The sequence below is a fragment of the Saccopteryx leptura genome, chromosome 2 (genome assembly GCF_036850995.1).
Source record: "Saccopteryx leptura isolate mSacLep1 chromosome 2, mSacLep1_pri_phased_curated, whole genome shotgun sequence".
NCBI lineage: Eukaryota > Metazoa > Chordata > Mammalia > Chiroptera > Emballonuridae > Saccopteryx > Saccopteryx leptura.
Genome location: NC_089504.1, coordinates 271567781 through 271594142, shown reverse-complemented (window position 1 = coordinate 271594142; position 26362 = coordinate 271567781). Strand labels below are relative to the sequence as shown.

The 26362-nt window shown below is 45.8% G+C and overlaps 1 protein-coding gene across 2 annotated transcripts in view; it reads right to left on the bottom strand.

Annotated features, from left to right (window-relative positions):
• Window positions 1-26362, bottom strand: part of NEK2 (NIMA related kinase 2) — a 57727-nt gene that overhangs the window by 12567 nt on the left and 18798 nt on the right. Inside the window, exons 1-2 of one of the 2 annotated variants that reach the window (XM_066361803.1) lie at window positions 12957-12977; window positions 427-1152 (exon numbers count right to left, since the gene is read on the bottom strand). In XM_066361803.1, the coding sequence (XP_066217900.1) occupies window positions 427-522 (96 nt within the window). In that variant the 5' untranslated portion in view covers window positions 523-1152; window positions 12957-12977. Of the gene's footprint in view, window positions 1-426; window positions 1153-12956; window positions 12978-26362 lie in introns of those variants that run through there. The other variant, XM_066361802.1, reaches the window with a different exon arrangement.

Here is a 26362-nt window from a genome sequence, read left to right as displayed (position 1 = left end):
AGTCTGCTCTTCTCTAATAGCTCAGGAGTCAGCCACCTGTCAACAGCGGAAGGCCCATAGCAGGTCAAAGTAGGAAAAACAGGAAGGAAATGGAAGAGAAAGCAAAAAAGACGGAAATATAAGCAAATATATATTATATATATATATATTATATATATATGTGATATATCTGTATATGTGAATATACTTTATATCTATAAACTATAGTATATATAAATACATAAATATTATATATTACTGCACAAAAATTAGGGATATTTCAAAATGAATATGAAACAATAAAATATCCCCTAAATTTTGTGAACAGTATATATATACACATATACATACATACATACAAACTCCCATCCCTTGGGAAACCCAGTACAGCCACTCGGCTGGTGAGACCTTAGCAGGGGCGGGGACAAGGAAGGGGTCCGCGCTCACCTTGCCGTCAGTCTTCCTCCGGATCTTCTGGCAGCGACCGAAGGAGCCTGTGCCAATGGTGTGCAGGACCTCGTAGTCCTCCGCCCGGGTCGGCATGGCAGGGCCCGCCGCCAGACTTCTGCAGATCGCGCCACAGCCGCGGGGCTGCAGCCACCGACTGGACTCCGAGACCCCTCCAAGCCACAGGCCTGCAGTCCCAGTCTCCAGCCCAGTTTAACCGTCGCGGGCTCTGGCCTGGCAGCCTATTGGCCCATGATGAGGTAGCTTAGCCTCTCTGATTGGCTAATAGGAACACAACTCCCTCGGCATCTTGGGAAGGCGTATCCATAGGCAACCTGTATCGGCGTCTCTGTGGGTGTCTGTTTTCCACCAGTAGGGAGAAAGACGCGGAGCTAAATCAAACGGAGGGTGAGGGATTGATAGTGAAAATAGGTGGGTCTGCGCAACTCTTGACGGTCTGGCTGAAGTCGCCAAGGTAACCGAAGTCCAGAGACTTTTCCTCAGCCTTATTTGCACATTGCCTCAACCAGCTGCTTTCTGACCTTTGCACTGTGACCCCTCTCTCAGGTTCCTGTACCCTGAGCCTGGCTGGGATCACGCGGAAGACTTGAGAGCTGAGTACAGAGATGAGTACAACCCCTGGTTGAAGGATGCATGAGAGTGCTATGATGCGGGACTGTGCCAGGCACTTTACATGTATTGTCTTGTTTATTCCTCGATGCAAACCTATAAAGCAGGAATTGGTATAATGAAGAAGTGGAAGCACAGAAAAGTTACATTATTTGCTCTAGGTCCAACAGCCAGAGATAGAAGAATCAATGCAAAAACAGTAGACAATCATAGTAACGACTTAAAGTAGCCTCTTCTGGGGACATACAGAAACCAACAGTTTCAGCTCACCCAGCCAGAAGGAATCGTCACATTTTTACCCCGGAGAGAGAACCTGGAGGCCTCCATCCAGGGCTGGATGGAGAAATGCACTACCAGAAGGCTAATAATCTGGAAATGCATAAATAGGTCAATTTTCCTTAAATATCTGTTCAACATGGGATTGAAAGCAACTCGATTTAATATTAATAAGAATTACAAACCTCTTTATGTTAAAAATAAGACGTTTATTACATGCACTGAATATAACATAATTGGAATTGCCAGCCAGGAGAATTTTTGAAATAACATTCAAGGGCACAACCTTACCTCAAGGGAATAGGACCAATTTAGGTTTTAAAAGTTATATAAGGAGCTACTATTGGCTGTGTTAATTGGCATTATATTTTTCATTTTAATACCTCTTTAAAATTGACATCCACAGAGCTCTTTGGCTGGCCTGCCCCAAATCCAGACCCACACTGTCTCTCTGGCCACTCTTCTGCTGTTGTTCTTTGTCCCAATTCCCCAAACCTGGCACACTTTCTCAGCCCCACTCCCTACCACTACCTCTGCACTTGTTATTCCACTCCCTTATCCACTCCCCAAACCAGTATCATGTCTGTCTAGAGGACACACTTGTCTTTCAGGATCCATTGCCAACTTGTACTCTGGGAAGCCTCTGCTAGCTAGCACACTATAACAATCCATTTCTTCATCTACATTATTAACAGATGGCTTTGTACATAAATCAACCCTTGTTATTTATCATTATTTGTTTACATAGGTCTCACAGTAGTTCAACTCATAGTAGCTAGCATAAGTCCTATAATAAAGGATGTGTGCACCTGACCAGGCGGTGGTGCAGTGGATAGAGCATCGGACTGGGATGCCGAGGACCCAGGTTCGAGACCCCGAGCTTGCCAGCTTGAGTGTGGGCTCATCTGGTTGAGCAAAAGCTCACCAGCTTGGACCCAAGGTCGCTGGCTCGAGCAAGGGGTTACTCCGTCTGCTGAAGGCCCGTGGTCAAGGCACATATGAGAAAGCAATCAATGAACAACTAGGTGTCGCAATGCGCAACAAAAAACTAATGATTGATGCTTCTCATCTCTCCGTTCCTGTCTGACTCTCTGTTAAAAAAAAAAAAAAGAATGTATAATAAATCCTTTTATAAATGAAAATACGAGAAAGCAGTTTATTTATCATGCAAGGATTTAAGAGGATGGCCTCAAGTACTCATGTTTTAAATGTCCCCAGCCTTGTGGTAGAGAATAAATAATGGGGAAAGGGCCACTCCAGGAGTATGGAGAGTGGCTCCTAGGATCACATGTTCATTTAACAAATGTTTATGATCCTGGCTGGGTTGCTCAGTTAGAGCATGGTCCCAATATGCCAAGTTTGAGGGCTTAATTCCCCCATCATAACACATACACAAATCAACCAATGAACGCATGAATGGGTGAAACAACAAATCAATGTTTCTCTTTCTCTCTCTCTCCCTTCTCTCTCTAAAAAATAAAATCAATAAATAAAAATGAACAAAAGTTTATTGAGCACTTACTATATCCCATGTGTCATGACAGGCATTGATATGTAGGGTGTTAATTAGAAATAAGACAGTGGGGCCACAATGACAATGATAAAGAAAAGAGTGACATAGGGCCTGACTAGGTGGTAGTACAGTAGGTAGAGCATCAGACTGGGATGCAGAAGACCCAGGTTCGAAATCCCGAGGTCTTCAGCTTGAGTGCAGGCTCACCAGCTTGAGCACGGGCTCATCAGCTTGAGCATGGGGTTGCTGGCTTGAGCGTGGGATCATTGACATGACCCCATGGTCACTGACTTGAGCCCAAAGGTCACTGGCTTGAAGCCCAAGGTAGCTGGCTTGTGCAAGGGGTCACTGGCTCAGCTGGAGCCCCCCAGTCAAGGCACATATGAGAAAGCAATCAGTGAACAACTAAGGCGCTGCAACTATGAGTTGATGCTTCTCATCTTTCTCCCTTCCTGTCTGTCCCTGTCTATCCCCCCTCTCTCCTTCACTTAAAAAGAAAATAAAACAAAACAAAAAATACTTTTACAGAAAACACCCTTTCCCCATCACTTACACCCTCCTTTATTCACATTCCATCCATTCTTTAAAACTCAGCTCACTCCCAGTTTCTTCCCTAAACGTTTTCCTACTTTCAATTCACTTGATCTCCTGAGTAATTAACTCTCTTTTTTTACTCATTTGGAATGTGCCATATACTAATCTATATTACCAGCTTCTCCTGTATATCTAACTTATCTGACCCACTAATTTGAAAACTCATCCTTCAATACATAAAAATTGAGGCCCTGCCAGGTGCTGAAGATTCCCCAGTGCGTGCATTCCTGGAGGTGGAGGAGGGAGATGTGCACAAGATCACAGGAAAGTCCAACCATTACACAGTGTGGTGAAAGTTAAGAAAACGAACAAGGAACTGAGGCAGAAACTGAGACATTTTCCTGTAAAGAGATCTAAGGGATGATCAGCTCCAGGAAGATAGGGTGAAGGCTTGAACTTCTCCATACCCAGGGTCTAATTCACTGTCTTCACAATTGTTTTGCTAAATGTGCTTATGTTGTTAGTTTTCATTTAAATTTAGTGACATCTCAGATTATTTTCACGATGTCTATGCTTTCTGCTCACGAGTGCTCTATAGGTGAGCAGCGACACCAACTCATTTTTCAAAGAAGCCATAAAAGATTAGTGGGCATCTCCAACTTAACATATCCTAAATCAAACTCCTGATCTTTGCCCCAAATTTGTTCTACTGTCTTCTTCATCTTAAGTAATTAATACATCTGTTTTCTGTTGTAGTTTGTGTGTGTGTGTGCACTGCAGTATCTCCAGCACCTATAGCATACCCAGAACATAGTAGGCACTCAATTAGCATTTGGCCATTAAATAAATAAACAAGTGAATGAAGGAATAAACAAACAAAGCCATACCTCATTGCCCTCGACTTCCCTTCTTATGTTACATTAAAGACCCACTAGAGGGCTGTAAATAACTTCATAATAAACAAGGAGTGGGTACACTGGCAGAGACCTGTCCTTACAGGAACTTCGAGATTTTCATATCAAGCATTTCAAATCTCAGATAAGACATTTTGTGCATCTTGGAGCATTTGAAGTCAGGGATTATGAAAATTCTTTAAAGTGTTCAAAAAAAGAAAAAATGGGGGACATTCTTTGTTTATATCAATCAGATGCTAAAAGATGTTAAAGAAAGATGCATGAGATAGCTTGTGCTCAATAAATAACCAAATTCTAGAAGAAAGAATGAGGTGTTGTGGACACTTGCCCTAAGAGCAACACATCGCTTGATATAAACAGAAAGACAGGTTGTGAAGTAAGAGACAGCTTTGGATTGAATGGCAGGTGGCTAATGGAATAACATATGAGAAGAAATTTAACTGTGAAATCACTCAGTGTTTTAGTTCTGGGCTTCACCACATTTCTTTTTTCATTTCTAAAATTTACTTATTGATTTTAGAGAGAGAAAGGAGAGAGAGAAACATCGATTTGTTGTTCTACTTATTTATGTATTTATTGGTCAATTCTTATACGTGCCCTGACTTCAGATTAAACCCACAACCTTGTGTATTGGGATGGCATGCTAATCACTGAGCTGCTTAGCCAGGTCCACCACATTTTAAAGAGGGGGGATGTCAAACTTGCACTTAAGGGTACAAGTTAGGGGAAGGCTGACTTCTCTTCAATGCAAGGATAAACTTTCAAACAAAGAGAGCCATTCACAAACTTTGTATGGATTTTCAAGATATTTGTAAATTCAGGATATTTGTTATCTCTAAGAATATTGATAATATAAATTGATTAAGAATCGTGGATGCTGAGTCCATAATGTGTTTCCAAGGGACTATAGGAACTTTTAGAGAACAGTCCTAATTTTCCCTTTGGGGGCAACACAATGAAATTGTAGGAGCAGTGGGTGTGAGGTCTGGGAACCCAGGTTCATTTAACTCTGTTTTGATGAGCTGTGTGACCTAGAGAAACCAATCAACCTCTCCGGGCCCTATAAAATCAGAGTGATAAAGTAGATAGATGACCATAAAGGACACTTCCAGTTTTACACGTTATAATTCTATCTGTTCTTTCTGAAAATTCACGGGAACCGCTGTCAGAGCCAGAACACTGCTCCGTTTGATCCTTAGTTTGACCTCAGGTGACAGTTTGTATTAAGTAGCTATGTCTGCAGTAGCTTTCTCATCGTCCTTTGTATCCATTTTTTACTTTCACCAGCAACATTTACTGAGTGACAGACAGTGAGAGGTGCTGGAGATAGAAAGAGGAAAGATTAAGCTTTGGCCTCACAGAGGTGGACCTGGAAAGGTGAGACAGCTGGAAGCAGCTCTCCCCACGCAGTGTGCTCAGCACCGAAAAGGCTTTGCCTGAATGTCCAGAGAGCCCAGAGGAGGAGCCAGGCTCTGATGCTGGTGGCAGGGAGTGCAGGTTGGGGCAGGTGCTCCCAGGGGAGGTGACACTTGAGCTGCATGTAAAGGATGATTTGAAATCAAGAGCAAGAGGACTGTAGGTAAAAGCATGGAGGCATTCCGGGGCCTCCTGGTTGGGGGACCAAGTGATGCATTTTACCTTGTGAAACAGGTGGCTAGACAGGTGAGCAGGACAACGTGAGAGTTGAGGAAATTTTCTGAAGGTGTTGGAGTGCCAGTGGAAGCTTTGAGCAGACAAACATTTCCAGACTGTGCTCTAAAAAGATCACTCTAGTGAGAATGACTATGGGGACAGGAGTATAGTGTGGGACAGTGGTCGGCAAACTCATTAGTCAACAGAGCCAAATATCAACAGTACAACGATTGAAATTTTTTTTGAGAGCCAAATTTTTTAAACTTAAACTATTAGGTAGGTACATTCTTTATCGAGGTAGCGCCTGCACGTGGTATTTTGTGGAAGAGCCACAGTCAAGGGGCCAAAGAGCCGCGTGTGGCTCACGAGCCACGATTTGCCAACCAGGGGTATGGGAGGTATGGTAGCAGGAGGAGATGGTACCAATTAAACTAAGGGAATGGCTGTGGGGATGAAGAAGAGGAAGGGAACCCAGAACTTTTCGGGAGGTCGATTAGATGAGATGCCGCGATCCTCATTGTGCAGGGGAAGCACACTGCAGGAGCTGCTGGAGGAGGAGCAGGTTGGGGACGGGGCACTGAGCTAACATTGAGTCCAAGGGCCTGTGGGGGAGCTAGTCAGTGAGCCGCTGGAAACAAGGTCTCAACAGAGCAGCCTGGGCTCAACAGAGCAGCCTGGGCTGGAGACAGAGAGCCAGGAGGGGGATAAATATGCCTGAGAGTGGCAGAGTGAGAAGGGAGGTGGGCAGGAGAAAGAAAAGTCAGCCAAGACCAAGGAAAGCAACCAGTAAGGTAGCAGCAATGTGGAAATCATCTATAACCCAGATTCTTGTAAAGGAGATGGTTGGGTGGTGCCGCTGGCCCACAGTGCCAGACGTTGCCAACAGAGCGAGGAAGGTAAGGGCAGAAATGAGAACACTGGGTTTGGTCATTCGGAGAGTCTAGGTGACCTGCCTGACAGCAGTTTCAAGTCAAGTGGGGCAGAAGCCAGCACACAGAGGTTTGCAGCAGGACCAGATGGTGAGGGAGGAGGGTAGACAGAGTGCGTGCGCGCGCGCGCAGTCTCAGGCAGCCTTCCACGGTAGCTGCAGGCTCTGCCTTTCTGCCTGCTTGTACCTTAGTCCTTGGCCCCAGGATGATGGGTGGCCTGTCCCAGAGGCTTTCCTATCCTCATTGTCACCACTCGCATGACACCAGCCTGCAGTTGATTCCACTTTACATGCTCAAATCATGTCATCTTATAGGAGTATGAAGGTCATGACCCCGGTCACTTGAATGCAACCCACAGAGACCTTGGGAGAGGTTGGTTGGCCTGCATTTGCTTAGTGTGGGGGACTCAGAAGCCATCAGAACTTCGCTTTGACTTTCGGGGGACAGAAGTGAAGGCTGAGGCACCAGCACCACCGGCCTGTCCACAGTCAAGGTGTGTCCTGAGCTCCCAGATACTTCTGGTCAGCATCCCATTGGGTCTGGATTCAGTCTAGAAGGAAGAGCCACACTCTTTTTGGGTTTTTTTTTAGTGCCAACTCTTTGACAAAGCCTGACAGGAAAGTAACCTTAGGACTGCTGTCTGTGACAGGGAGGACGCACCAGGGCAGAGACAGAAAGGAAAGTTTACAGCATAGCCCGCTCCCTCCGGGTCTCAGCTCAGCGACTGGTCACGGAGATCAGGCCAGACGCTGGGTAAGCATTATCTCAGTCCATCCCACTACTACCCATGGGGAATTTACAAATGAGGAACTAGAGGCATAGATGTTAAGTGGCTGACTCAGGGACTCAGGGTGGTGAGCGGAAGAGACCATGGGATCCAGGGTCTTGGCAGCTAGTGTGGGTGGCTTCCCTAGTTTCATTTAAGGTGGAGGGGAATTGTCAAAAATCAATAGCAACAACCCAATATCTAGTTGAAGTTCAGTTTTAACAGTTGTGCCATGAAGCCTGGCATCTGCTTGCTGACCAGACCTCACCACCCTTGCTGGACCCTGGACAACCGGCCTGCTGTAACAGTGTGACATGGCAAGTCCATGTGGGGACAGTGAGCTCTGAGCCCCTGCTCCTGAATCACCTGACCTGAGGCTGACGCCTGGCCCTGCACATACAAGCTGGACGAGACCACATGCAGTTACCCCCGAGTCCCAGGCACCTGTCCTGCAAAGTGGGGGGAACACTGCCTACCTCACAGGGTTTCACTGCGGGCTGAACGAAATACATGTAGTCTGACCTGCTGTAGATGCCCCAGACATGATAGCTATTATGATTTTCAATATGGAGGGAACCATGGAGGGAAACACACACCTAGGCTTTCTGCTGACTGCTCAGGCTCTCTGGGGGCACTTTCCAGAGCCTCCAACTGGGTCATCCTGGCCAGCATTTCCAAGGGCACACTTCCCCACTTGCCTGGGTTTTTCTCCTGGCTTCTGCTTTGCTTGCCCCCATGTGGCATCCTGTCCTCAATGGGTTCTCAGACCTGCATTCAAGGGTATAGCTCTCAAGACAAGGCAAGGGAGCCAGGTCAAGGCATGGCTGTTCTCAGGTGGTTTCAAATCCCCTTCCCTATTGATGAGCAGGTGTGGATGACACCCAAGTGCCCACCTCCCTTCTTGTGCTGCGCGCTGACCTCCTCTGTCTCTGTCTCTGTCTCTGTCTCTCTCCCTCTTCAGCGCAGACAAGCAGCTGTGGGAGCTGAGGAGAGGAGGGGCATGATCCTGGTCCATGGGCCTTCAGACCTAACTCGATCCTCACAGACCTCAAGTTCTAGAACTGGCCTCACTTAGACCTGGGATGTAGTGAGAGACCTCACTCTTCCTGTCTTTTTTTTTTTTTTTTTTTTTTCAGGAAATGTATGGTCACTCCTATGGGGAGATCTGCCCCATGGCTTCTAATGGACTTCAGACTCCTGCACAGTCTTCCAAAAGTCTTCATTTGTTGCATTATTATGAGAGACAGCATGTATATATCTTCTCTCAAATACATAAGTGGAACCCAAAGCACAATGTTCTTAATTAAATCCCTGCTTTTAGAGAACCCAACACATAAAATCAGAATTCACTGCACAGAGTAATTTGAGGAATCTGATTACAGATGCTCCATGACTTGCAATGGGCTAATGTCCCAATAAAGCCATCATAAGTTAAAAATATCCTAAGTCAAAATGCATTTAATACGCCTAACCGACCGAACATCATAACTTAGGCTAGCCTACCTTAAACGTGCTCAGAACACTCACATAAGCCTATAGTTGGGCAAAATTATCTAGCTGCATAATAAAATGTTGACTATCTTGTGTCATTTACTATGCATATCGTTTTCACACCATTGTAAAGTTGAAAAATCGTAAGTCGACTTACCATTTTAAGTCAGGGACTGTCTCTATTTTTGACACAAAACAATCAACATTTATAAAACATTTGCTACTCATTATTTTAAACACCAGTCTTTCGGAGTGCTCTTAAAACATCGTTCAAATAGAAAGCTATTCTTTGTCCTATTTTTTTTTTTCTGGATCAATTTTGTGATGCACAGAGAGAAGACCTAATTTGAGGAGGTCATGGTGACACTCACACACGTACATCCTCAGGCTTGTGTCAGGCTGATGCGTTATCATGAGGCCGCCCTCACACTGCCCTCTGCCCTGGGCAGCAGTGCGGGGCTGTCCTGGAGTACCAGCGAGCTAAGACCACAGTCACACCTGGCAGACTGACGTGGCCCACAGAGCTGGGCATGGTAGAAGCCACCCAGCTATGCCCGGCTTCACGCTACTCATTCTTCTCCTTCAATCTTCACCACATAATTGTAGCATTGATTTATTCCCATTTTCCAGGAAAGACAACTGAGGCTCAGAATGGTTAAGCCCAAGATCTCAGATCATCAAAGATTAAGTAGAAATGTACGCACCCTATAGGTTCTTGAAAGCCTGGTTCACTGATCCCTGAGAAAGCCCCCCAGGCCTCCCCATACCACCCAGAAACCGCGTAACTCCTTCAAGGACTCAGGTGAGAACTGGGGCCTGCAGGGAGGAGGAGTCAGGGGTCATAAGCCTGGTTCAGTGGATACGCCCATCACAATGGTAGCTGTCTAGTGTGGGTAGGCGTGTGTGCACGTGCGTGTTGTGTATGGAGAAGAGGCACAGGTGAAGACAGGAGTCATTTTTACAAAAGGAAAAGCCACTGCTTCCCTGCAGGAAAAAGGAAACTGGGCAAGGGTGAACAGCTGCACCATAGCAAGCTGCCCCAGCGGAGAACTGGCACAGAACTCCCTGTAGAGACGAGATGGGCCCACCTGGGCACACAAGGCTGGGGCAAAATGGGACTGCTCAGCAGTGCCCTCTCACCAGGGACCCAGGCTAAAGGCAACTGCCCGTTCTGCTGTTACCTTCCTGTGCCCCAGTCCCCAGCAGCCCTGATGTGAGCAGCCTGGCAGTGTACCAGGCAGGGCCCTGGTCTGGACTGGGGGCTGACAGGAGCAATAGGCAGGGTGGCATATGAGGGTGCCTAGAGGCCTGAGGAACCCAGGGCATCAGGCAAGACCCAGGTTAATGTCACACATTAATGCAGAACCCGGGCCACTGCCAAGCAGAATTTCACCTTCGAGCTAACAGAAAAGGGTGGTTTTGCTGTGCATGTCACCAGAGCAAGGAGACTGTGGAGAAGTGGGTTCCGTAATTCCCTCAGCTGCCCCGCAGTCTCCTAGGCTTGTGTTTCCTCATCTGTAAGAAGAGGGTCTGCAGTACTCAAAATGGTCAAGTACTCAAAATAGTCAAGAGCACCAAAGACAAGGCATGTCTAAAAAACTGCCAGTCTGGAGGACCCCAAGGGGCCATGACAATGACAACAAGTGTCTTGTGACATCCATTCTCGAACAGAAAAAGAACGCCGGGTAAAACACCAAGGAAACTGGAGTCAAGTATCAGCTTTAGTTAATAATGTAATAATAATACCGATTCATTCCTTGTGACTGGTGTTCCACATGGACTTAAGTTGTTAGCACTTGGGAAAACTGGGTATAGGCTCTATGGGGATGCTTGTGTCAGCGTCACAACTTTTCTATGCATCAAAAACTCTTCAAAAATAAGACAGTTAACTTTTGAAAAAGAGTTAGCCTGTTCTCTAAGATTTGTGAACTAAGAATTTTGTTCCCTTCCAACAAATGTGGGCTTCTGACACATCTTTTTCTAGTGGTCTGGCAGCATCCTGGAGCTTATACTTACTAACAATGTGCTAATGAGCAGTTTCCTTAAAGGAGGCACAGTAGGGAGGGGTCCTGCCAGCCATCTTCTCCTGTAGTCTATGAAACTGTGACAGTAACACAGGGATGCTAATGTAGCTATTCTTCTGGGGCATTGACCTTATGCAACAGAGACATCAAGACATCGCAGCTTTGAAGACAAGAACTATTATTGTATCTGTATTACACATGAGGAAACCAAGGCTTCAAAGGTTAAGTGATTTGCCAAGGTCAGACCACTAGATTGTGCCAGAGCTGACCTTGCCCTCCAACTCCTAACTACTGCTAAAGGAATAAAACTGCACTTACTTTTTAAAATTAATTTTAATGGGGTGACATTAATCAATCAGGGTACATAGGTTCAGAGAAAACATCTCCAAGTTATTTTGACATTTGATTGTGTTGCATACCTATCACCCAAAGTCATATAGTCTTCTGTCACCTTCTATCTGGTTTTCTTTGTGTCCCTCCCCTCTCCCCACCCCCTCCCTCTCCCACCCTCCATCCCGTAACCACCACACTCTTGTCCATGTCCCTGAGTCTCATTTTTATGTCCCACCTATGTATGGAATCATATAAAAACCGCACTTATTTTAATATAGTTTAGAGTTAAGAAGTCTCTCTGTATTCCAGCCCAGAAGCTACTGCATTCCAAACCCACATACTCTGAGTTCTAGGAATCGAGCCCGTAGACCAGAGCATGGCTGCGTTCCCACAGATTCTCTGTGCAGTCTTTGTAGTGACGAGCCTTCCTGACACAGCCCAAGGTTTTCCCAGACTGCTAAATATGGGCAAGGTCCGGGATCTCCGGGAGGCTTTCAGGGCCCTCCTGCCTCAGTCATCCCTGTGAGGGGAAGAAGAAAAGCAGGGACAGATAGATGCTGACCCCTTTTTACCCAAATCACAGGGCACATGGCAGAGTAGAGACAGGACCAAATGCAGACCCAACTGCAGACCCAGGCGAAGCCATCAGACCACTATACTATCTGACATTGTCTAAAAGCCACCTGGGCAGGAAGGCCAATGCTACTTATGTGTGGGGCCGGGTCAAATGCCACAGATATGAGGAGAAGAAAGTGGCCTATTAAAATTAGATATAAGAACTCCCTGAAATCTGGTTGAATGGAAGTCCTAAAACAGGGCATAAAGAAATCTCACTGAGATTTGTAGGTGTGGAGATGCTGAACAGGCTGGTTCCACACTGATGTGGGGTGGATAAAAAGCGGGAGGGATATCTTGGCTGCGGATGCCCCGCCTGAGGAGCAAGGGATCCCAGCCCTACACCAGAACCCAGAGCCCAGGTTTCCAGTGCCAGGAAGAGAAGCCCCCACAACTTCTGGCTGTAAAATCCAGCAGGGCCCTGGCTGGTTGGTTCAGTGGTAGAGCGTCAGCCCAGTGTGTGGAAGTCCTGGGTTTGATTCCTGGTCAGGGCACATAGGAGAACCGCCCATCTGCTTCTCCACCCCTCCCCCTCTCCTTCCTCTCTGTCTCTCTCTTCCCCTCCTGCAGCCGAGGCTCCATTGGAGCAAGGTTGGCCCGGACGCTGAGGATGGCTCCATGGCCTCTGCCTCAGGCTCTATAATGGCTCTGGTTGCAACAGAGCAACGCCCCAGATGGGCAGAGCATCGCCCCCTAGTGGGCATGCCCGGTGGATCCCAGTAGGGTGCATGCAGGTGTCTCTCTACCTCCCCACTTCTCACTTCAGAAAAATATAAAAACAAACAAACAAAAAACAGCAGGTATTGTGGTTGAGGGAGACAGGCTGCTGGAGTCCCAGGCAGTTCCTCTTAAAGGGCCCACGCACAGACTTACTCAGACTCACTCCCTCTTGAGCTTCTGCGCTGGGGCAGCAGCTTGAAAGGCACCAAGACACACAAAGAGGAACTGAATTATCCGGCTTCAGGAGGAGGAGAGCTGGAGGGGCAGCTTTCTCCCAGGCAGAAGTGCTGGTGGAGGCCATCTTCCTTTGACGAGCCCTGTCCCCACAGAGCCATAGCTGAGACTCCATCAACCTGGCTCACACTGTTTGCCTCGCCCTGGTGACTCCCCTGAGCCACCACCCCACCCAGCTCTCAGGCCCACTCGAGCTGTTTCCAGTGGCTTTTCAATACAAGCAGTCTGCCTTGGCTCTTGCTTCAGACTTTCCTAACATCTCTCAAACAAGCAGCATCTGGCCTCAGTGTGCCCGGTGCCTCTCACTAAGTGGCCCCAGGCCTGACACTAGCAGCAGCTGGCCTTGGTTCGCAGTTTGGCCTCTCCTGGGGCCCTCCAAGCCCAGCAGCAGTAGCAGCCATCTGCAGACGGCTTTGCAGCTCATGCTGGATGGCCCCAGGCAGAACACAGGTGGTGGCTGGCCTTGCTCTGCACTTCCCAGCAGGCCCCAGAGCCAGCACACCTGATGGACAGCTTCAGCCCACGTCGAAGAACATCACCCAGCCACCTCCACAGGTGACACACTAAGCGGCAGACTCAGTGGGCACCAGAGCTCCACTGAAGTGAGTCCTGCTCTGTAGGGCGGAGCCGTGCACAACTGCTCCTCCACGGCGATCAGGGGTTGGTGGTCAGGGGTTGCAGCCAGCCCTCACAGCGGATCAGCCTGGGGGTAAATCCCTCCCCCTCCAATTGATGTGCCAACAGCAATCAGGGCTCAACTACAAGAGAAGGGTGTACACAGTCCACATGGCAGGGTGCACCTGGAGTACCCAGCTTGGATGATCAGGGAGGCTGTGCCCCGGGACCCTACAGAACACCTACTATATTAGGCCACTCTACCAAGCCTGGGAGATGTCGCAGCTCTAACTAATACACAGAAACAAACACAAGGAGGTTGCCAAAATGAGAAGCAAAGAAACATATCCCAAATTAAGTAACAGAACAGAACTCCAGAAAAGAACTAAACAAAATAGGGACAAGCAATCTACTAGATGAAGAGTTCAAATCACTGGTGATAAGGCTGCTCAATGAACTAGTGAGAACCTCAACGGTATAAAAAAAAAGAACCAGTCAGAAATGGATACGCTAACGGAAATGAATAATTTACCGGAAATGAACAGTAGAGTGAATAAAGCTGAGAATCAAATCAGTGATTTGTAATATAAGGAAGCAAACAATAGACCAGGGGTCCCCAAACTACGGCCCGCGGGCCGCATGCGGCCCCCTGAGACCATTTATCCGGCCCTGCCGCACTTCCGGAAGGAGCACCTCTTTCATTGGTGGTCAGTGAGAGGAGCATAGTTCCCATTGAAATACTGGCCAGTTTGTTGGTTTAAATTTACTTGTTCTTTATTTTAAATATTGTATTTGTTCCTGTTTTGTTTTTTTACTTTAAAATAAAGTATGTGCAGTGTGCATAAAGATGTGTTCATAGTTCTTTTTTATAGTCCGGCCCTCCAATGGTCTGAAGGACAGTGAACTGGCCCCCTGTGTAAAAAATTTGAGGACCCCTGCAATAGACAATTAGAACAGCAAGAAAGAAAACAGAATTTTTTTAAAAATGAAGAGAATGGAAGAGGCCTCTGGGACAACTCCAAGTGTATAAACATTCACATCATGAGGAATGCCAAAAGGAGAAGAGAAAGCAAGAAACTGAAAACCTACCACATTTCCCCATGTAGAAGATGCACCTTTTTTTAAAAAATTTGGGGTCTAAAAGCTAGGTGCGTTTTATACAGTGGTTGTAGACTTTTTTTACTTGCATTTCCCATTTTGTGCTTGTTTTTTGTGTTCATTGTATATAGATATACGAAGATATATCTCTTAAAGGGTCTTCTTTAAGAAGGAAGGGAAAAAGATAGAAAATGTGAACAATAAAATGGCAATAAATACATATCTATTAACAGTTGAATCTAAGAAAACCATAATGAACAAGCAAAACAGAGAGACTCATAGATAGAACATGTTGACATTGCCAGAGGGTTGGGGGAATGGGCAAAAAGGTGAAGGGATTAAGAAGTACCAATTGGGCCCTGGCCGGTTGGCTCAGTGGTAGAGCGTCGGCCTGGCGTGCGGAAGTCCCAGGTTCGATTCCCAGCCAGGGCACACAGGAGAAGCGCCCATCTGCTTCTCCACCCCTCCCCCTCTCCTTCCTCTCTGTCTCTCTCTTCCCCTCCTGCAGCGAGGCTCCATTGGAGCAAAGATGGCCCGGGCGCTGGGGATGGCTCCTTGGCCTCTGCCCCAGGCGCTAGAGTGGCTCTGGTTGCAACAGAGTGACGCCCTGGAGGGGCAGAGCATCGCCCCCTGGTGGGCAGAGTATAGCCCCCTGGTGGGCGTGCCGGGTGGATCCCGGTCGGGCGCATGCGGGAGTCTGACTGTCTCTCCCCGTTTCCAGCTTCAGAAAAACACACACACAAAAAAAGAAGTACCAATTGGTTGTTACAGAACAGTCATGGGATGTAAAGTACAGCATAGGGAAATAGTCAATAATATTGTAATAACTATGTATGGTGTCAGATGGGTGCAAGATTGATCAGGGTCACTTAGTTATATAATATCTAATCACTGGGGTGTACACCTGAAACTAATATAATATTGTGTGTCAGTTGTGATTGAAAAATAAAAATGATTTTTAAATGGGGAAAAAAAGAGAAATAGATATAAGCATTTAATATACATACCCCAGCTCACACTTGAACATGATTTTCAATGGTCTTGTAGCTTCTGACAACCAAAATGACATGGCATCATGTAAACTCAGTGCCAACCAAAGCCGGCTTGTGTAGGAATGGGAGCCCTTCCTTCATCTTGGCCTTAGATCATTTTCTCATCCCTTGTCCCTCCCACCGTGACTTGAGCTCAGCCTTTCCTGATCAACTCCAGTTCACCGTGACCATGAGTTGAATCTACCTTCCTTTGGTGATTTGTAACTTCTTTCTACACGGAAATCAACGTCTAACATCCTGTTTGTTGCTTTGTAAGCATCCTCCAGGCTTTCCAGACTTAACCTAAACTAATTGTACTGAGACACAGGCTGCAGAGAGGGTGACCAAGCATGCTGGTTTTCCTGGGACTGTCCTAGGTTTTAGCACTGAAAGTTTCGCATCCTGGGAAACCCCTCAGTCCTAGGCAAAATGGGATGGTTGGTCACCTTGCTTATGGAGCCACCTCTTTGCAAGTTCCTCAACCCATTCATGGCCAGAAAACAGTGTTGTTCATAACAGGTGCAGGCACTTGACTGTGGTCCTTGGACAGTGGCAATGCCGTCCCCTGGGAGTTAGAAATACAGACTTTCGGGGACACCCAGACCTGCTGAATCAGCACCTGTTCTTTCCCACAGCCCGCAGGTGATTTCAGGGCAGATTAGTCAAAAATAGCTGCTCTGGAGCAGTGGTGACTGCAGCTTTTCTCTGGTGACAAACCACGTGGACATCTGCTTTGGAGACACACTTTTATTGAAGTCCCAGATCTGAGCATAGCCCTCAGCTTGGGGGAGGCCCGCAAAGCCCTTGACCAGTTTTAAACCATCCCACAGCATCAATGACAGCTGCTCAGAGCAGGCGCTGCAGCTAGTAGGGCGGCAGCCGTGTGTGCTTCCTGGAAGAGCCACCACACTGGCTTTTCCTCTGAGAATACAAGGTGTAGACTGGCCTTAAATCTTCTCTAACTTATATATTCAATAAGATAAAAGAGTTACAAATGTTGGCAGCTAAACTATGATTAGCAGGAAGTTATTTTGTAACACCTTGTGTCTGATCTCAATACTACACTACAGTTCTTGGGTGTTCATCACATGTCCTCTGGGTTTGTTTTTTTAAAAAACAAAATGCCAACCTGACCAGGTGGTAGCACAGTGGATAGAGCATTGACCTGGGACATGGAGGGTCCCTGGGACATGGAGGGTCCCACGTCCATGGGCCAAGTTCAAAACCCCAAGGTCTTCAGCTTGGGCACGGAATCACCAGATTAAGTGGAGTCTCCAACTTGAGGATGGGGTCCTAGGCATGACCCCATGGTCGCTGGCTTGAACAAGGGGTCACTGGCTCGGCTGGAGCTCCCTGGTCAAAGCATGTATGAGAAAACAATCAATAAACAACTACAGTGCTGCGACTATGAGTTGATGTTTCTCATCTCTTTTCCTGTCTCTCTCTCTCTCTCTCTCTCTTTTTAAAAAAATGCAAGGGCAAAACCTTGGACCTCCTAAATCAGGGTGTCTGGTGAGGGGCCAGGCTTCTGTGATTCAGTGAAGTCTCCTGAGTAGTTCTGAGGGACGTCCAGAGACCAGAAGCAGTAAGAGAAGGTCCTGCATCCCGCTCAGCCCTGCCCTCTCTCTGCCGTCCTGCCTGTCGCCAGGTCAGGGTGCCCTTCTCTCCTGGCACTGCAGGAAGATGACAGGGACCACCCCACGTCCATGGGCCAGCACACTCTTCATCTGAGGGGTGGGGTGAGTGGATTGTGAGAGACAGGACCCTGGATAACTAAAATCTTTAGGATTCTTACAGGCTGCACAGTGTCGATTATAGAAACAATGACCTTATTACTGAAACAGTAATAGCCAGCTACTGCCCAAGGACAGACATGTTCCTGCGTGCCTCCGGGCCTGGTTGTCCAAGCCTGGGGGTGGTTTGCTCTCAGACCTTCGATCTTTTCACTTCCAATTTTCTTTCTACCATGACTTCACTTTTAGAAAAACTCAGTCCATGGCTGTGAGGCATTTTTCTCTTGAAGGACCATGAAAGTTCCTCCCAGAAGCCTTTGCAGACATGGCCTCCCCAACTGCACCCTCCAGGCTTTGGAGGTGAGCTTCCAGGACTGAGCCATGAGCTATACGCCTCCTCTCCTTAGGCCAGATCCTGACTGGGAGAGAAGCTGGCCTCACAGCACAGGGAGGGGACACGGACAAGGAGAGGGGGGCTGAGGACGGGAGGACCACCGATGGGCAGTCAGGGCACGGCGAGGTCCCAAACAGTGGTGAGTTGCACGGCTTTGGGCCATCTTTTCTCTTGGGGTCTCAGTTCCTCTCTCCATGTGACGTGAGAGGGTCCAGTAGGTCTCAGTTCTGTTCCAGCACTACGGAGCCATGATTATATGAGTGCTTTTGTGGACGAGGGTCCCTACTCACCAAATGGACCAGGAGAGTGCACATGCAGGACACATTTGTGCAAGCACTCCATTATGATAGGAGTTCTGAAAAGGAGCTCATTTTGCCTTATTTCCTGCTGCAGATATAAGCCACCTCTTGTTCCTGCAACGTCCCCAACACTGGAGACCTAGGCGTCTCACCACCAATGTCCTCTGTGTGCTTGCTTTGAACATTTCTCTTTCAACTCTCCTCGCAACTCATGGAAGAAGTATTATCCCCATGTTGTTTTAGAAGATAATTTTTATGCAAGTTTAAACTGTATTGAATGTACCAGGTCTGCTGAACTGTATAATTTGTTGGCCTTTTCCCTGTTGAATTATAAATAGGCTAATTGTGCCATTATTTGGCTCATAAAGCACCAAGCATTTGTCCATCAGTGTGGGACAAAATTGAGATTGGCTTTTAAATCATCACAAAATATTGAATGCTTCTTCATCACATAACTGATTACCTTGAGGGTGAATTGAATTCTTCTAGAACACAGGGACCAGGCATGGCTCAGCATGATTTAGCAAGGGTCCCCAAACTACAGGCCCACGGGCCGCATGCGGCCCTGAGGCCATTTATCTGCCCCCCCCCCCCCGCCTCACTTCCGGAAGGGGCACCTCTTTGTTACGGCTAACAGTGACAAATATGGAACCGGACATTGACCATCTCATTAGCCAAAAGCAGGCCCATAGTTCCCATTAAAATACTGGTCAGTTTGTTGATTTAAATTTACTTGTTCTTTATTTTAAATATTGTATTTGTGACCATTTTGTTTTTTTACTTTAAAATAAGATATGTGCAGTGTGCATAGGGATTTGTTCATAGTTTTTTCTATAGTCCAGCCCTCCAACGGTCTGAGGGACAGTGAACTGGCCCCCTGTGTAAAAAGTTTGGAGATCCCTGATTTAGTGCATCCCAAAATAATGAAGTTCTGGGCTTCTGTGGGGGAGAGGGGCGGGTTTGGTTTTGTTTCCTCAAAAATTCTGGAGCATAATCAGCGCAGGATTTTACTGAAGGCTGCAGGAGCATCATTAACATATACCTCAACCCCCATCCCTTCCCATCTACCCATTTCTTCTCATTTTACGCATTAAGCAACTAAAATTCAGGAGAGTTAAGACAGTTGCCCAGGGTCACACAGCTGATGAATAGTAAAACCGAGATTTGGATCCAAGTCTGGCTGATCTCAAAGCCCACACTAGTACACCACATGGCGCCACCTCACTGACTAAGTTAGTACGCATGTGGACACCTCTTCTCACCTCACTCAGAGCCAAGTGCTGGTTCTATGCCATAGATTCTGATTACTTGCCCATCCAAAGCCACCCGTTTATAACATGCCAGATAGTGCTCTCAGTGCTGGGGATCCCACAATGCCCAGGACACGGTCCTGATCGCTAAGACTTAGAACCTGATTTGACTGAGAAAAGAAAAAAATCGATCATGGCCATATATTGTGTTGAGTCCTTTGACAGAGTTCAGTACATGTGCTCAAGGAGCATGTAAGGGCATCAGCTACCTCCCACTTGGAGGATCAGGGAAGACTCCCCAGGAGGTGACTTTTGAGTTGAATTTTGAAGGTCAAGTAGGAGTTAGCCAGGGAGATGAGGGCTGGGTGGGGGACAGTGTTACAGGCAGAGAGAACAGGGGCAGCCCTGGATGTGTGAAGATGCTACTAGAACAAGAAGTTGAACCAGGCCTTTGAAGTCCTTGAATCTTCACTGGGGAGGTTGTGCTTCCTCCTGACAGGGGCAGGGAGCCGCCGCAGGGCTCTCGGCAGGAGGGTGTGGGCATGACCAGATAGACCTTTATGAGGACCACATCTGAGTCAGGGGGAAAGATGGATGTTCTGCCTGGAGGCAGGGCATCCAGATAAGAGGTTACTGTGAGTGCCCTGAGTCAGCAATGGGCCTAGAGAGGAGAGGGCACCCTCTAGTCATGTCTAGAAGGTAGATGGACTGGGAAGAGGCGACTGCACTAGGCAATAAACAGGAGGGAGGAGTTGAGACAGACACCCAGGTTTCCAGGTATGCAACCTGGAGAATGATGGCGCCACCCACAGAGATAAGCAGGAAAGAGGAACAGGTCTGAGGAGGAAGAGATCAGGTCTGTTCCAGGCACAGAGCCTTTGAAATGCCTATGGCCCTCCCACTGGATTCCTCCATATAGGGGATAGGTGATGGGGAGGAGATACATAGAGGCCTGGGGTCATTGACAGGTAAATGACAGTGGAAGCCACAGATGTGGATAGGATGAGGAGGCCCAGAGGGGGAGTGAGGGGAGCCTGCAGGGGAGAGTGAGGTGAGCAGAGGGTCACGGGCAGTTGGGCCAGCTACGGAGCTGTATGGGGAGAGGGTTCTCTGTCCTCATGACTGCCAAACTCCTGCTCTGATGAGTCCAAATCCGGGTAAATTCTGCTGACAATCACTAAATCGGGAATGTCACCTGGGACCAAAAGTAGATCTCCAATAAAGTCATTAGTTTTTGGTTTGTTTTTAAGGCATTTATTTGTTTCCTTTTTAAATTAAATTTATTGAGGTGACATTAGTTAATAAAACTATATAGGCTTCAGGTTTACAAGTCTATAATACATAGTAAATTTATTGTTTTATGTAATTACTGGCAGCTGCCTTCATTACGGGCTGTTGGTAAAAGTGTTAAAACTGAGTTGATTGAGCCTGATTGAATGAAAAAGTAATTAAGATATAGAAGCAAGTTAAAGGTGCCCCCCCCCCCCCACCAGTAGAAACCAGTAGAAACATCATGATGCTCAGTACAGTGATGACCTTCGGAAGGAAGTAAAGCAGGAGGCTATGGTGGGAGTTGGGGGGTGGGGTGGGGGAGAGGTTAGACTGTGCCACACAAAAGAGGTGGCAGTGTTGTAATGTGCACCCACAACAGAGAGCACCAAAAAGGAAGTTTGCAATGTGAGCGAGAACCGTGTTTTCCTCTGGCCCCTTCTGCAGCAGCCGGGCTCACAGAGGCGATCTCCTGGAGAGGAGAGGTCTACTAGGGACCCGCAGCACCTGGCACGGGGCTCATGCCCAGCACCACCGTCAGCCCTCAGCTCTTATGGCCCAGGCCCAGGAGGGCACAGCTGCAGAGGAGTCCCTGCTGTGGGCTCCAGTCCCATGCCTGGGGCACATGCCTTTGACAACCTTCTCAGCAGGTCTTGTCCTCATCCTATTTTCACGCTTCTTCAAATGTATCTTCCTCAGAGATTTAGGAGTCATGTCAACAGATTACCTCTGGATACAAATGAAAAGGGCCTCCTTTTGGAAAGTGTGCCTGCAAACACAACTGCTCACTATCCATCTGTTATGAATTGAATGGTGTCTCCCAAGAAAAGCCACGTTGGAGTCATAACCTCCAGGACTTCAGAATGTGACCTTATTTGGAAATAGGGTCCTTGTAGATGAAATTAGTTAACACGAAGTCATTTTGGTGGGCCCTAATCCAATATGACTGGTGTCCTTACACAAAGGGGAAGTTTGGAAGCATACAAGAACACATCTGTGAAGTCGAAGGCTGTCAAGGTTCTGCTTCTACAAGTCAAGATTGCTAGTCACTCAGCAGAAGCCGGGGAGAGAGGTGTGGAACAGATTCTCCCGTGCAGAAACTAACCTTGTCGACTCCTGGATCTCGGACTTCTGGCCTCCAGAACAGTGGGACAGTTTGTGGAAATTTGAAACAGCCACCCTAGCAAACAAATACATCCCTGTCCAAATTACTCTGCAGGTGAGACTCACCAGGCTACATACTGCACTCCTGTGTAAAGGTGCACTCCTTCGAGAAAAAGGATGGGAAGCCAAGTGTCCCAGAACAGAGTCTTTCTCCTGGTTTCTCTATCCAGCCAAGTTAATACAGTTAGTCCCAGAATTAAAATCATCAACTTACGTACAACTCATACTTATGAATGGAGCGCCATAAGGACTATTGGTAATCAACTGCAGTTGGACATCAGTGAAAATGATATCATATCATAGTGGCAAAGAACTAACCAATGAAGACCTTATGGAACTAGAGCAGCAGATGGTAGCATTTAGGAAAGAAAACAGGGACCTAGAAACTCTAGAACCAAAAAAGTTTTCTACAAAAGAATTAGTGTAGTGGTTCTCAAACTTTTTCAAGTTGGGGCGCATTTAAAATCCTACAAATAATTGTAGGCACAATACATACAAATTTCTGAGAAATATGTTATAATAAGTACGTCAAATATTAAAGAAAATAATATAAAGTCCATGTGTGCTGTAAAGCCAGTGGCCAAGGCCAGGGCCACCATCACAGCCGCCTGGCCCATGCAGGTTCGCATTGGATTCGGACAGTCGGTAAAGAAACAACGGAGCCAAGAACTGATGGGCTGTCATCTTTAATCCTAGCTTGCACCTGGCGGGCAAGTAAAAACACACACTGGGCTCCAAAACCCACTCACATTCAGTGCTCACAAAGCTACTGACTTATCCGAGTTTCCTAGAATCAAAGGTTTCTAGCTCACCAGACTTACTCACCTCTGTTCCCCATCTCCTTCCTTCTCCCTGCACAAACTCTGCACAAACTGGCTTCTCACTCAGCACTCCGCCATCTTGGCTGCTTCTCCTGGCCTCTTCCATGTGGCCTTTCTCTGCTCTCTGCTCTCTGCTGTCTCCTCTAATGCTAATCATCCCAGGAACCAAGAGCAAGCTCCCATCTGCCCCTATTTTATAGTGTAGATTCAAAACCTTTAATCCAATATACAAAATAGGGAAGTCTCTAATACAAAGTCACTTCTCTGAGGCATGATTGGATTGTACCACCCCACATCAAAAAAGGTGGGAAAGGCTTAATCCCAAAACCAAGCCCCAGGCTACAAGGATTCTCAACACACATTAATATCACCTGGGTGACGGCCTCACGTGGGCAGCGCCATCTTTAACAAAGTGCGCATAATATATTTTATCTGCCCAACATGTGCTTTTATGGTAATTAAATGAAATAAATATGACAAAATTAAATTTATTCTGACATTAAAAAACATTTTTATGTTACATTTTTTGAGTTATGCTTTTTAGAATTCATAAAAAAGAGGAGTTAAAAAATTTTAAAAAATGACAAAAAATTATCTTTTTATATAGATAGATACATTCTTTGTAAGATTTAGTAAATATGGCAGGTCCTGACATGAATGTATTAAGTTTTTTCATTCTTGTGTTTATGAGAAACATGAGCCTGATGTGTCCTAGCAATTTCTTCAATGTTTGGGCATATATTTGAGAGGCAAACTCTCATTTCCTCCTTAATACATTGAAGAATTCCTCTCTTTTTACTCTTAATTGTGTTGAGTGCAGAAAACCCCCACCATACATATTATCTTAACTTTATACCAAACAAAGGATAGAAGAAACTTGCCTCCAGTCTTTCCCAGGAACATTCCAGCACCACAGCTTAATAGCCTTTTGCAACCTAATCAGGCAAGTGAGGTGGGGGGTTGGGCAGACTGTCAGTTTACAGCCAATTCCCCACACCTCTGTCCTCTCAAAATCTAAACTCCAAAACCCTGTTGGTTTTTTGGTCACCAACAGGCACATATTTCTTTGGAAAATCATAGGGCGCACCTGTAAATCTTCTAGGGCGCACACTTTGAGAACCACTGAATTAGTGGACGCTTTTCATCTCACTGAAGCAGGCAGGAATGGCAAAGTTAGAGAAGCAAGATACTGATACAGAGAGGTTCACCCAAGTATACCCTACAGTTACCAAAAGCCTGAGATGCTATAGGGTTAGCTATGATGGGGGGAATAAAGCTCTGTATAAACTTCCTTGGACGCCTACTTCAAGAAACGGACTCCAGCCCCAGAATCAAACCCTGACTCTTAACACCAGTTCTATCCTCTCCTACAAGTCCCTCCCTTCTGCGTCATCCAAGATTGTTTAAGGTTGTACAGTATTTGAAAATGTTTAAGTATTTATATGCACAGAAAGGTAAAACTAAGTACTGTGCTAAGACAAACATCTGTCCAGGTTGCATTTAATAGGTAAATGCACCCGTTTCAACTTACATCCAAATTCAACTTAACAACAAACTTACAGAACCTATCTCTTTCATAACCAAAGGATTGCCTGTATTCCAGCTTCTTTACAAGTCAGCAGGCGGCCTGTCCGTGACTGTTTCTGCATTTGTTTATTTACTTACTCCTTTGTCTACTGTCTATTTGTTCACTCAACTCATTTGTCTTGCCCCCATCTTGGTGCCAGCTGCTGTTTCTAAAGGCTGAGCAAACAGTGGGTGAAGAGACAAACAAAAGGCCTGTGCTAATGGCACTATCATTATAACAAAGGCCAGGGCACTAACCAAACAATACTGAAGTCAGTGTAAATTACAATGGTAAAAAGTGCTGCAAATGACCGAAACAAGATGCCCAAGGGCAAATAGCTGGGGCTCTTGATCTCCCAGTTAACCCTGCCCCTTACTCCCCCTGCTTCCACAGGAGGGCAAGTTCAGTTTCCTCATGAATAGAACAGACTTGTGCTGTTGTGTTTTGCTGGTAATGAAAACGTGTGCATCTTTTAAAAAAAATAATTATTTTGCAATTACAGTAGACACACAGTTTATATTAATTTCAGGTGTACAACTTAGTGATTAGACATTTATATAACTTACAAAGTGATTGCCCTGGTAAGTCTAGTACCCATCTGACACCTTACAATATATTCACTATATTTCCTGTGCTGTATTTTACATCCCTAAGATTATTTTGTAACTATTTGTACTTCTTACTTCTTTCCCCCTTTTCACCCATCCACTAACCCCTTTCCCATCAGGCAACCATCGGAATGTTCCATGTATCTATGAGTTTGTTTCTGTTTTGTTTGGTCATTTATTTTGGTTTTTAAATTCCACATGTAAGTGAAATCATATGGCATTTGCCTTTTTCTGTCTGAGTTATTTCACTCAGCACAATATCCTTTAGGACCATCCATGTTGTTGCGAATGGCAAGATTTCTTTTTTTTTTTTTTCTTGCTTTCATATATGTATTTCCATTGTATATATGCACCATCTATCTTTACTCATTCATCTATTGATGGACACTTAGGTTGTCTCCTTATCTGGACTATTGTAAATAATGCTACAATGAACATAGAAATGCATGTCTTTTTTCAAATTAGTGTTTTGGGTTTCTTCAGATAAATAACCAGAAGTGGAATTGCTGGGTCCTTCACAGTCTCTTGTTACAGCCTTTGTTTTAAAGTCTCTTTTGTCTGGTATAAGTATTGCTACCCCAGCTTTTGTTTGCTTGTTTGTTTCCATTTGCATGAACTATCTTAACCATCCTTTTACTTTTCGTCTGTGTGTGTCTTTCAATCTGAATTCAGTCTCTTGTGGACAGCATATTTAAGGGTCTTATTTTCTTATCCATTCAGCCACCCTATGTCTTTTGATTCAAGCATTTACATTATACTTGATTAATCCATTTGCATTTAAAGTAATTGTTGATAATATGCAGTTACTGTCATTTTATAATTCAAATATTTTTATCTTGCTTCTTCCTCTCCTTCTCCTTCTTCTTGTTCTTCTAGAACATCTTTTAACATTTCTTGTAATACTGGTTTGTTGGTGATGAGCTCCTTTAGCTCTTTCTATTCTCGGAAGACATTTATCTATCCTTTTACTGTACATGATAGCTTTGCTGATTAGAGTAATCTTAGTTATATGGGTCTTTGTTCTTCATCAGTTCAAATATTTCATGCCAGTGCCCTCTGGCCTGCAAATTTTCTGTTAAGAAATCAGCTGACAATCTTATGGGAGCTTCCTTGTAGATAACTCACTGCTTTTCCTTTGCTGCTCTTAAGAATCCATCTTTGTCTTTAACCTTTGGCATTTTAGTTATGATGTGTCTTGGTGTGGGCCTCTTTGAATTCATCATGTTTGGGACCTTCTGAGCTTCCTGGGCTTGTAGATCTATCTATTTCCTTGGCAAGTTAAAAAAGTTTTCCATCATTATTTTTTCAGATAGGTTTTTAATTCTTTGTTTTCTCTCTTCTCCTTCTGCTACGCCCTATGATGACAGTGTTGGTATATTTGATATTGTCTCAGAAGCCCTTAAACTATCCTCATTTTCAGAATATTTGTTTTTCTTTTTGCTGTTCTGATTGGGTAGTTTCTGCTACCTTATCTTC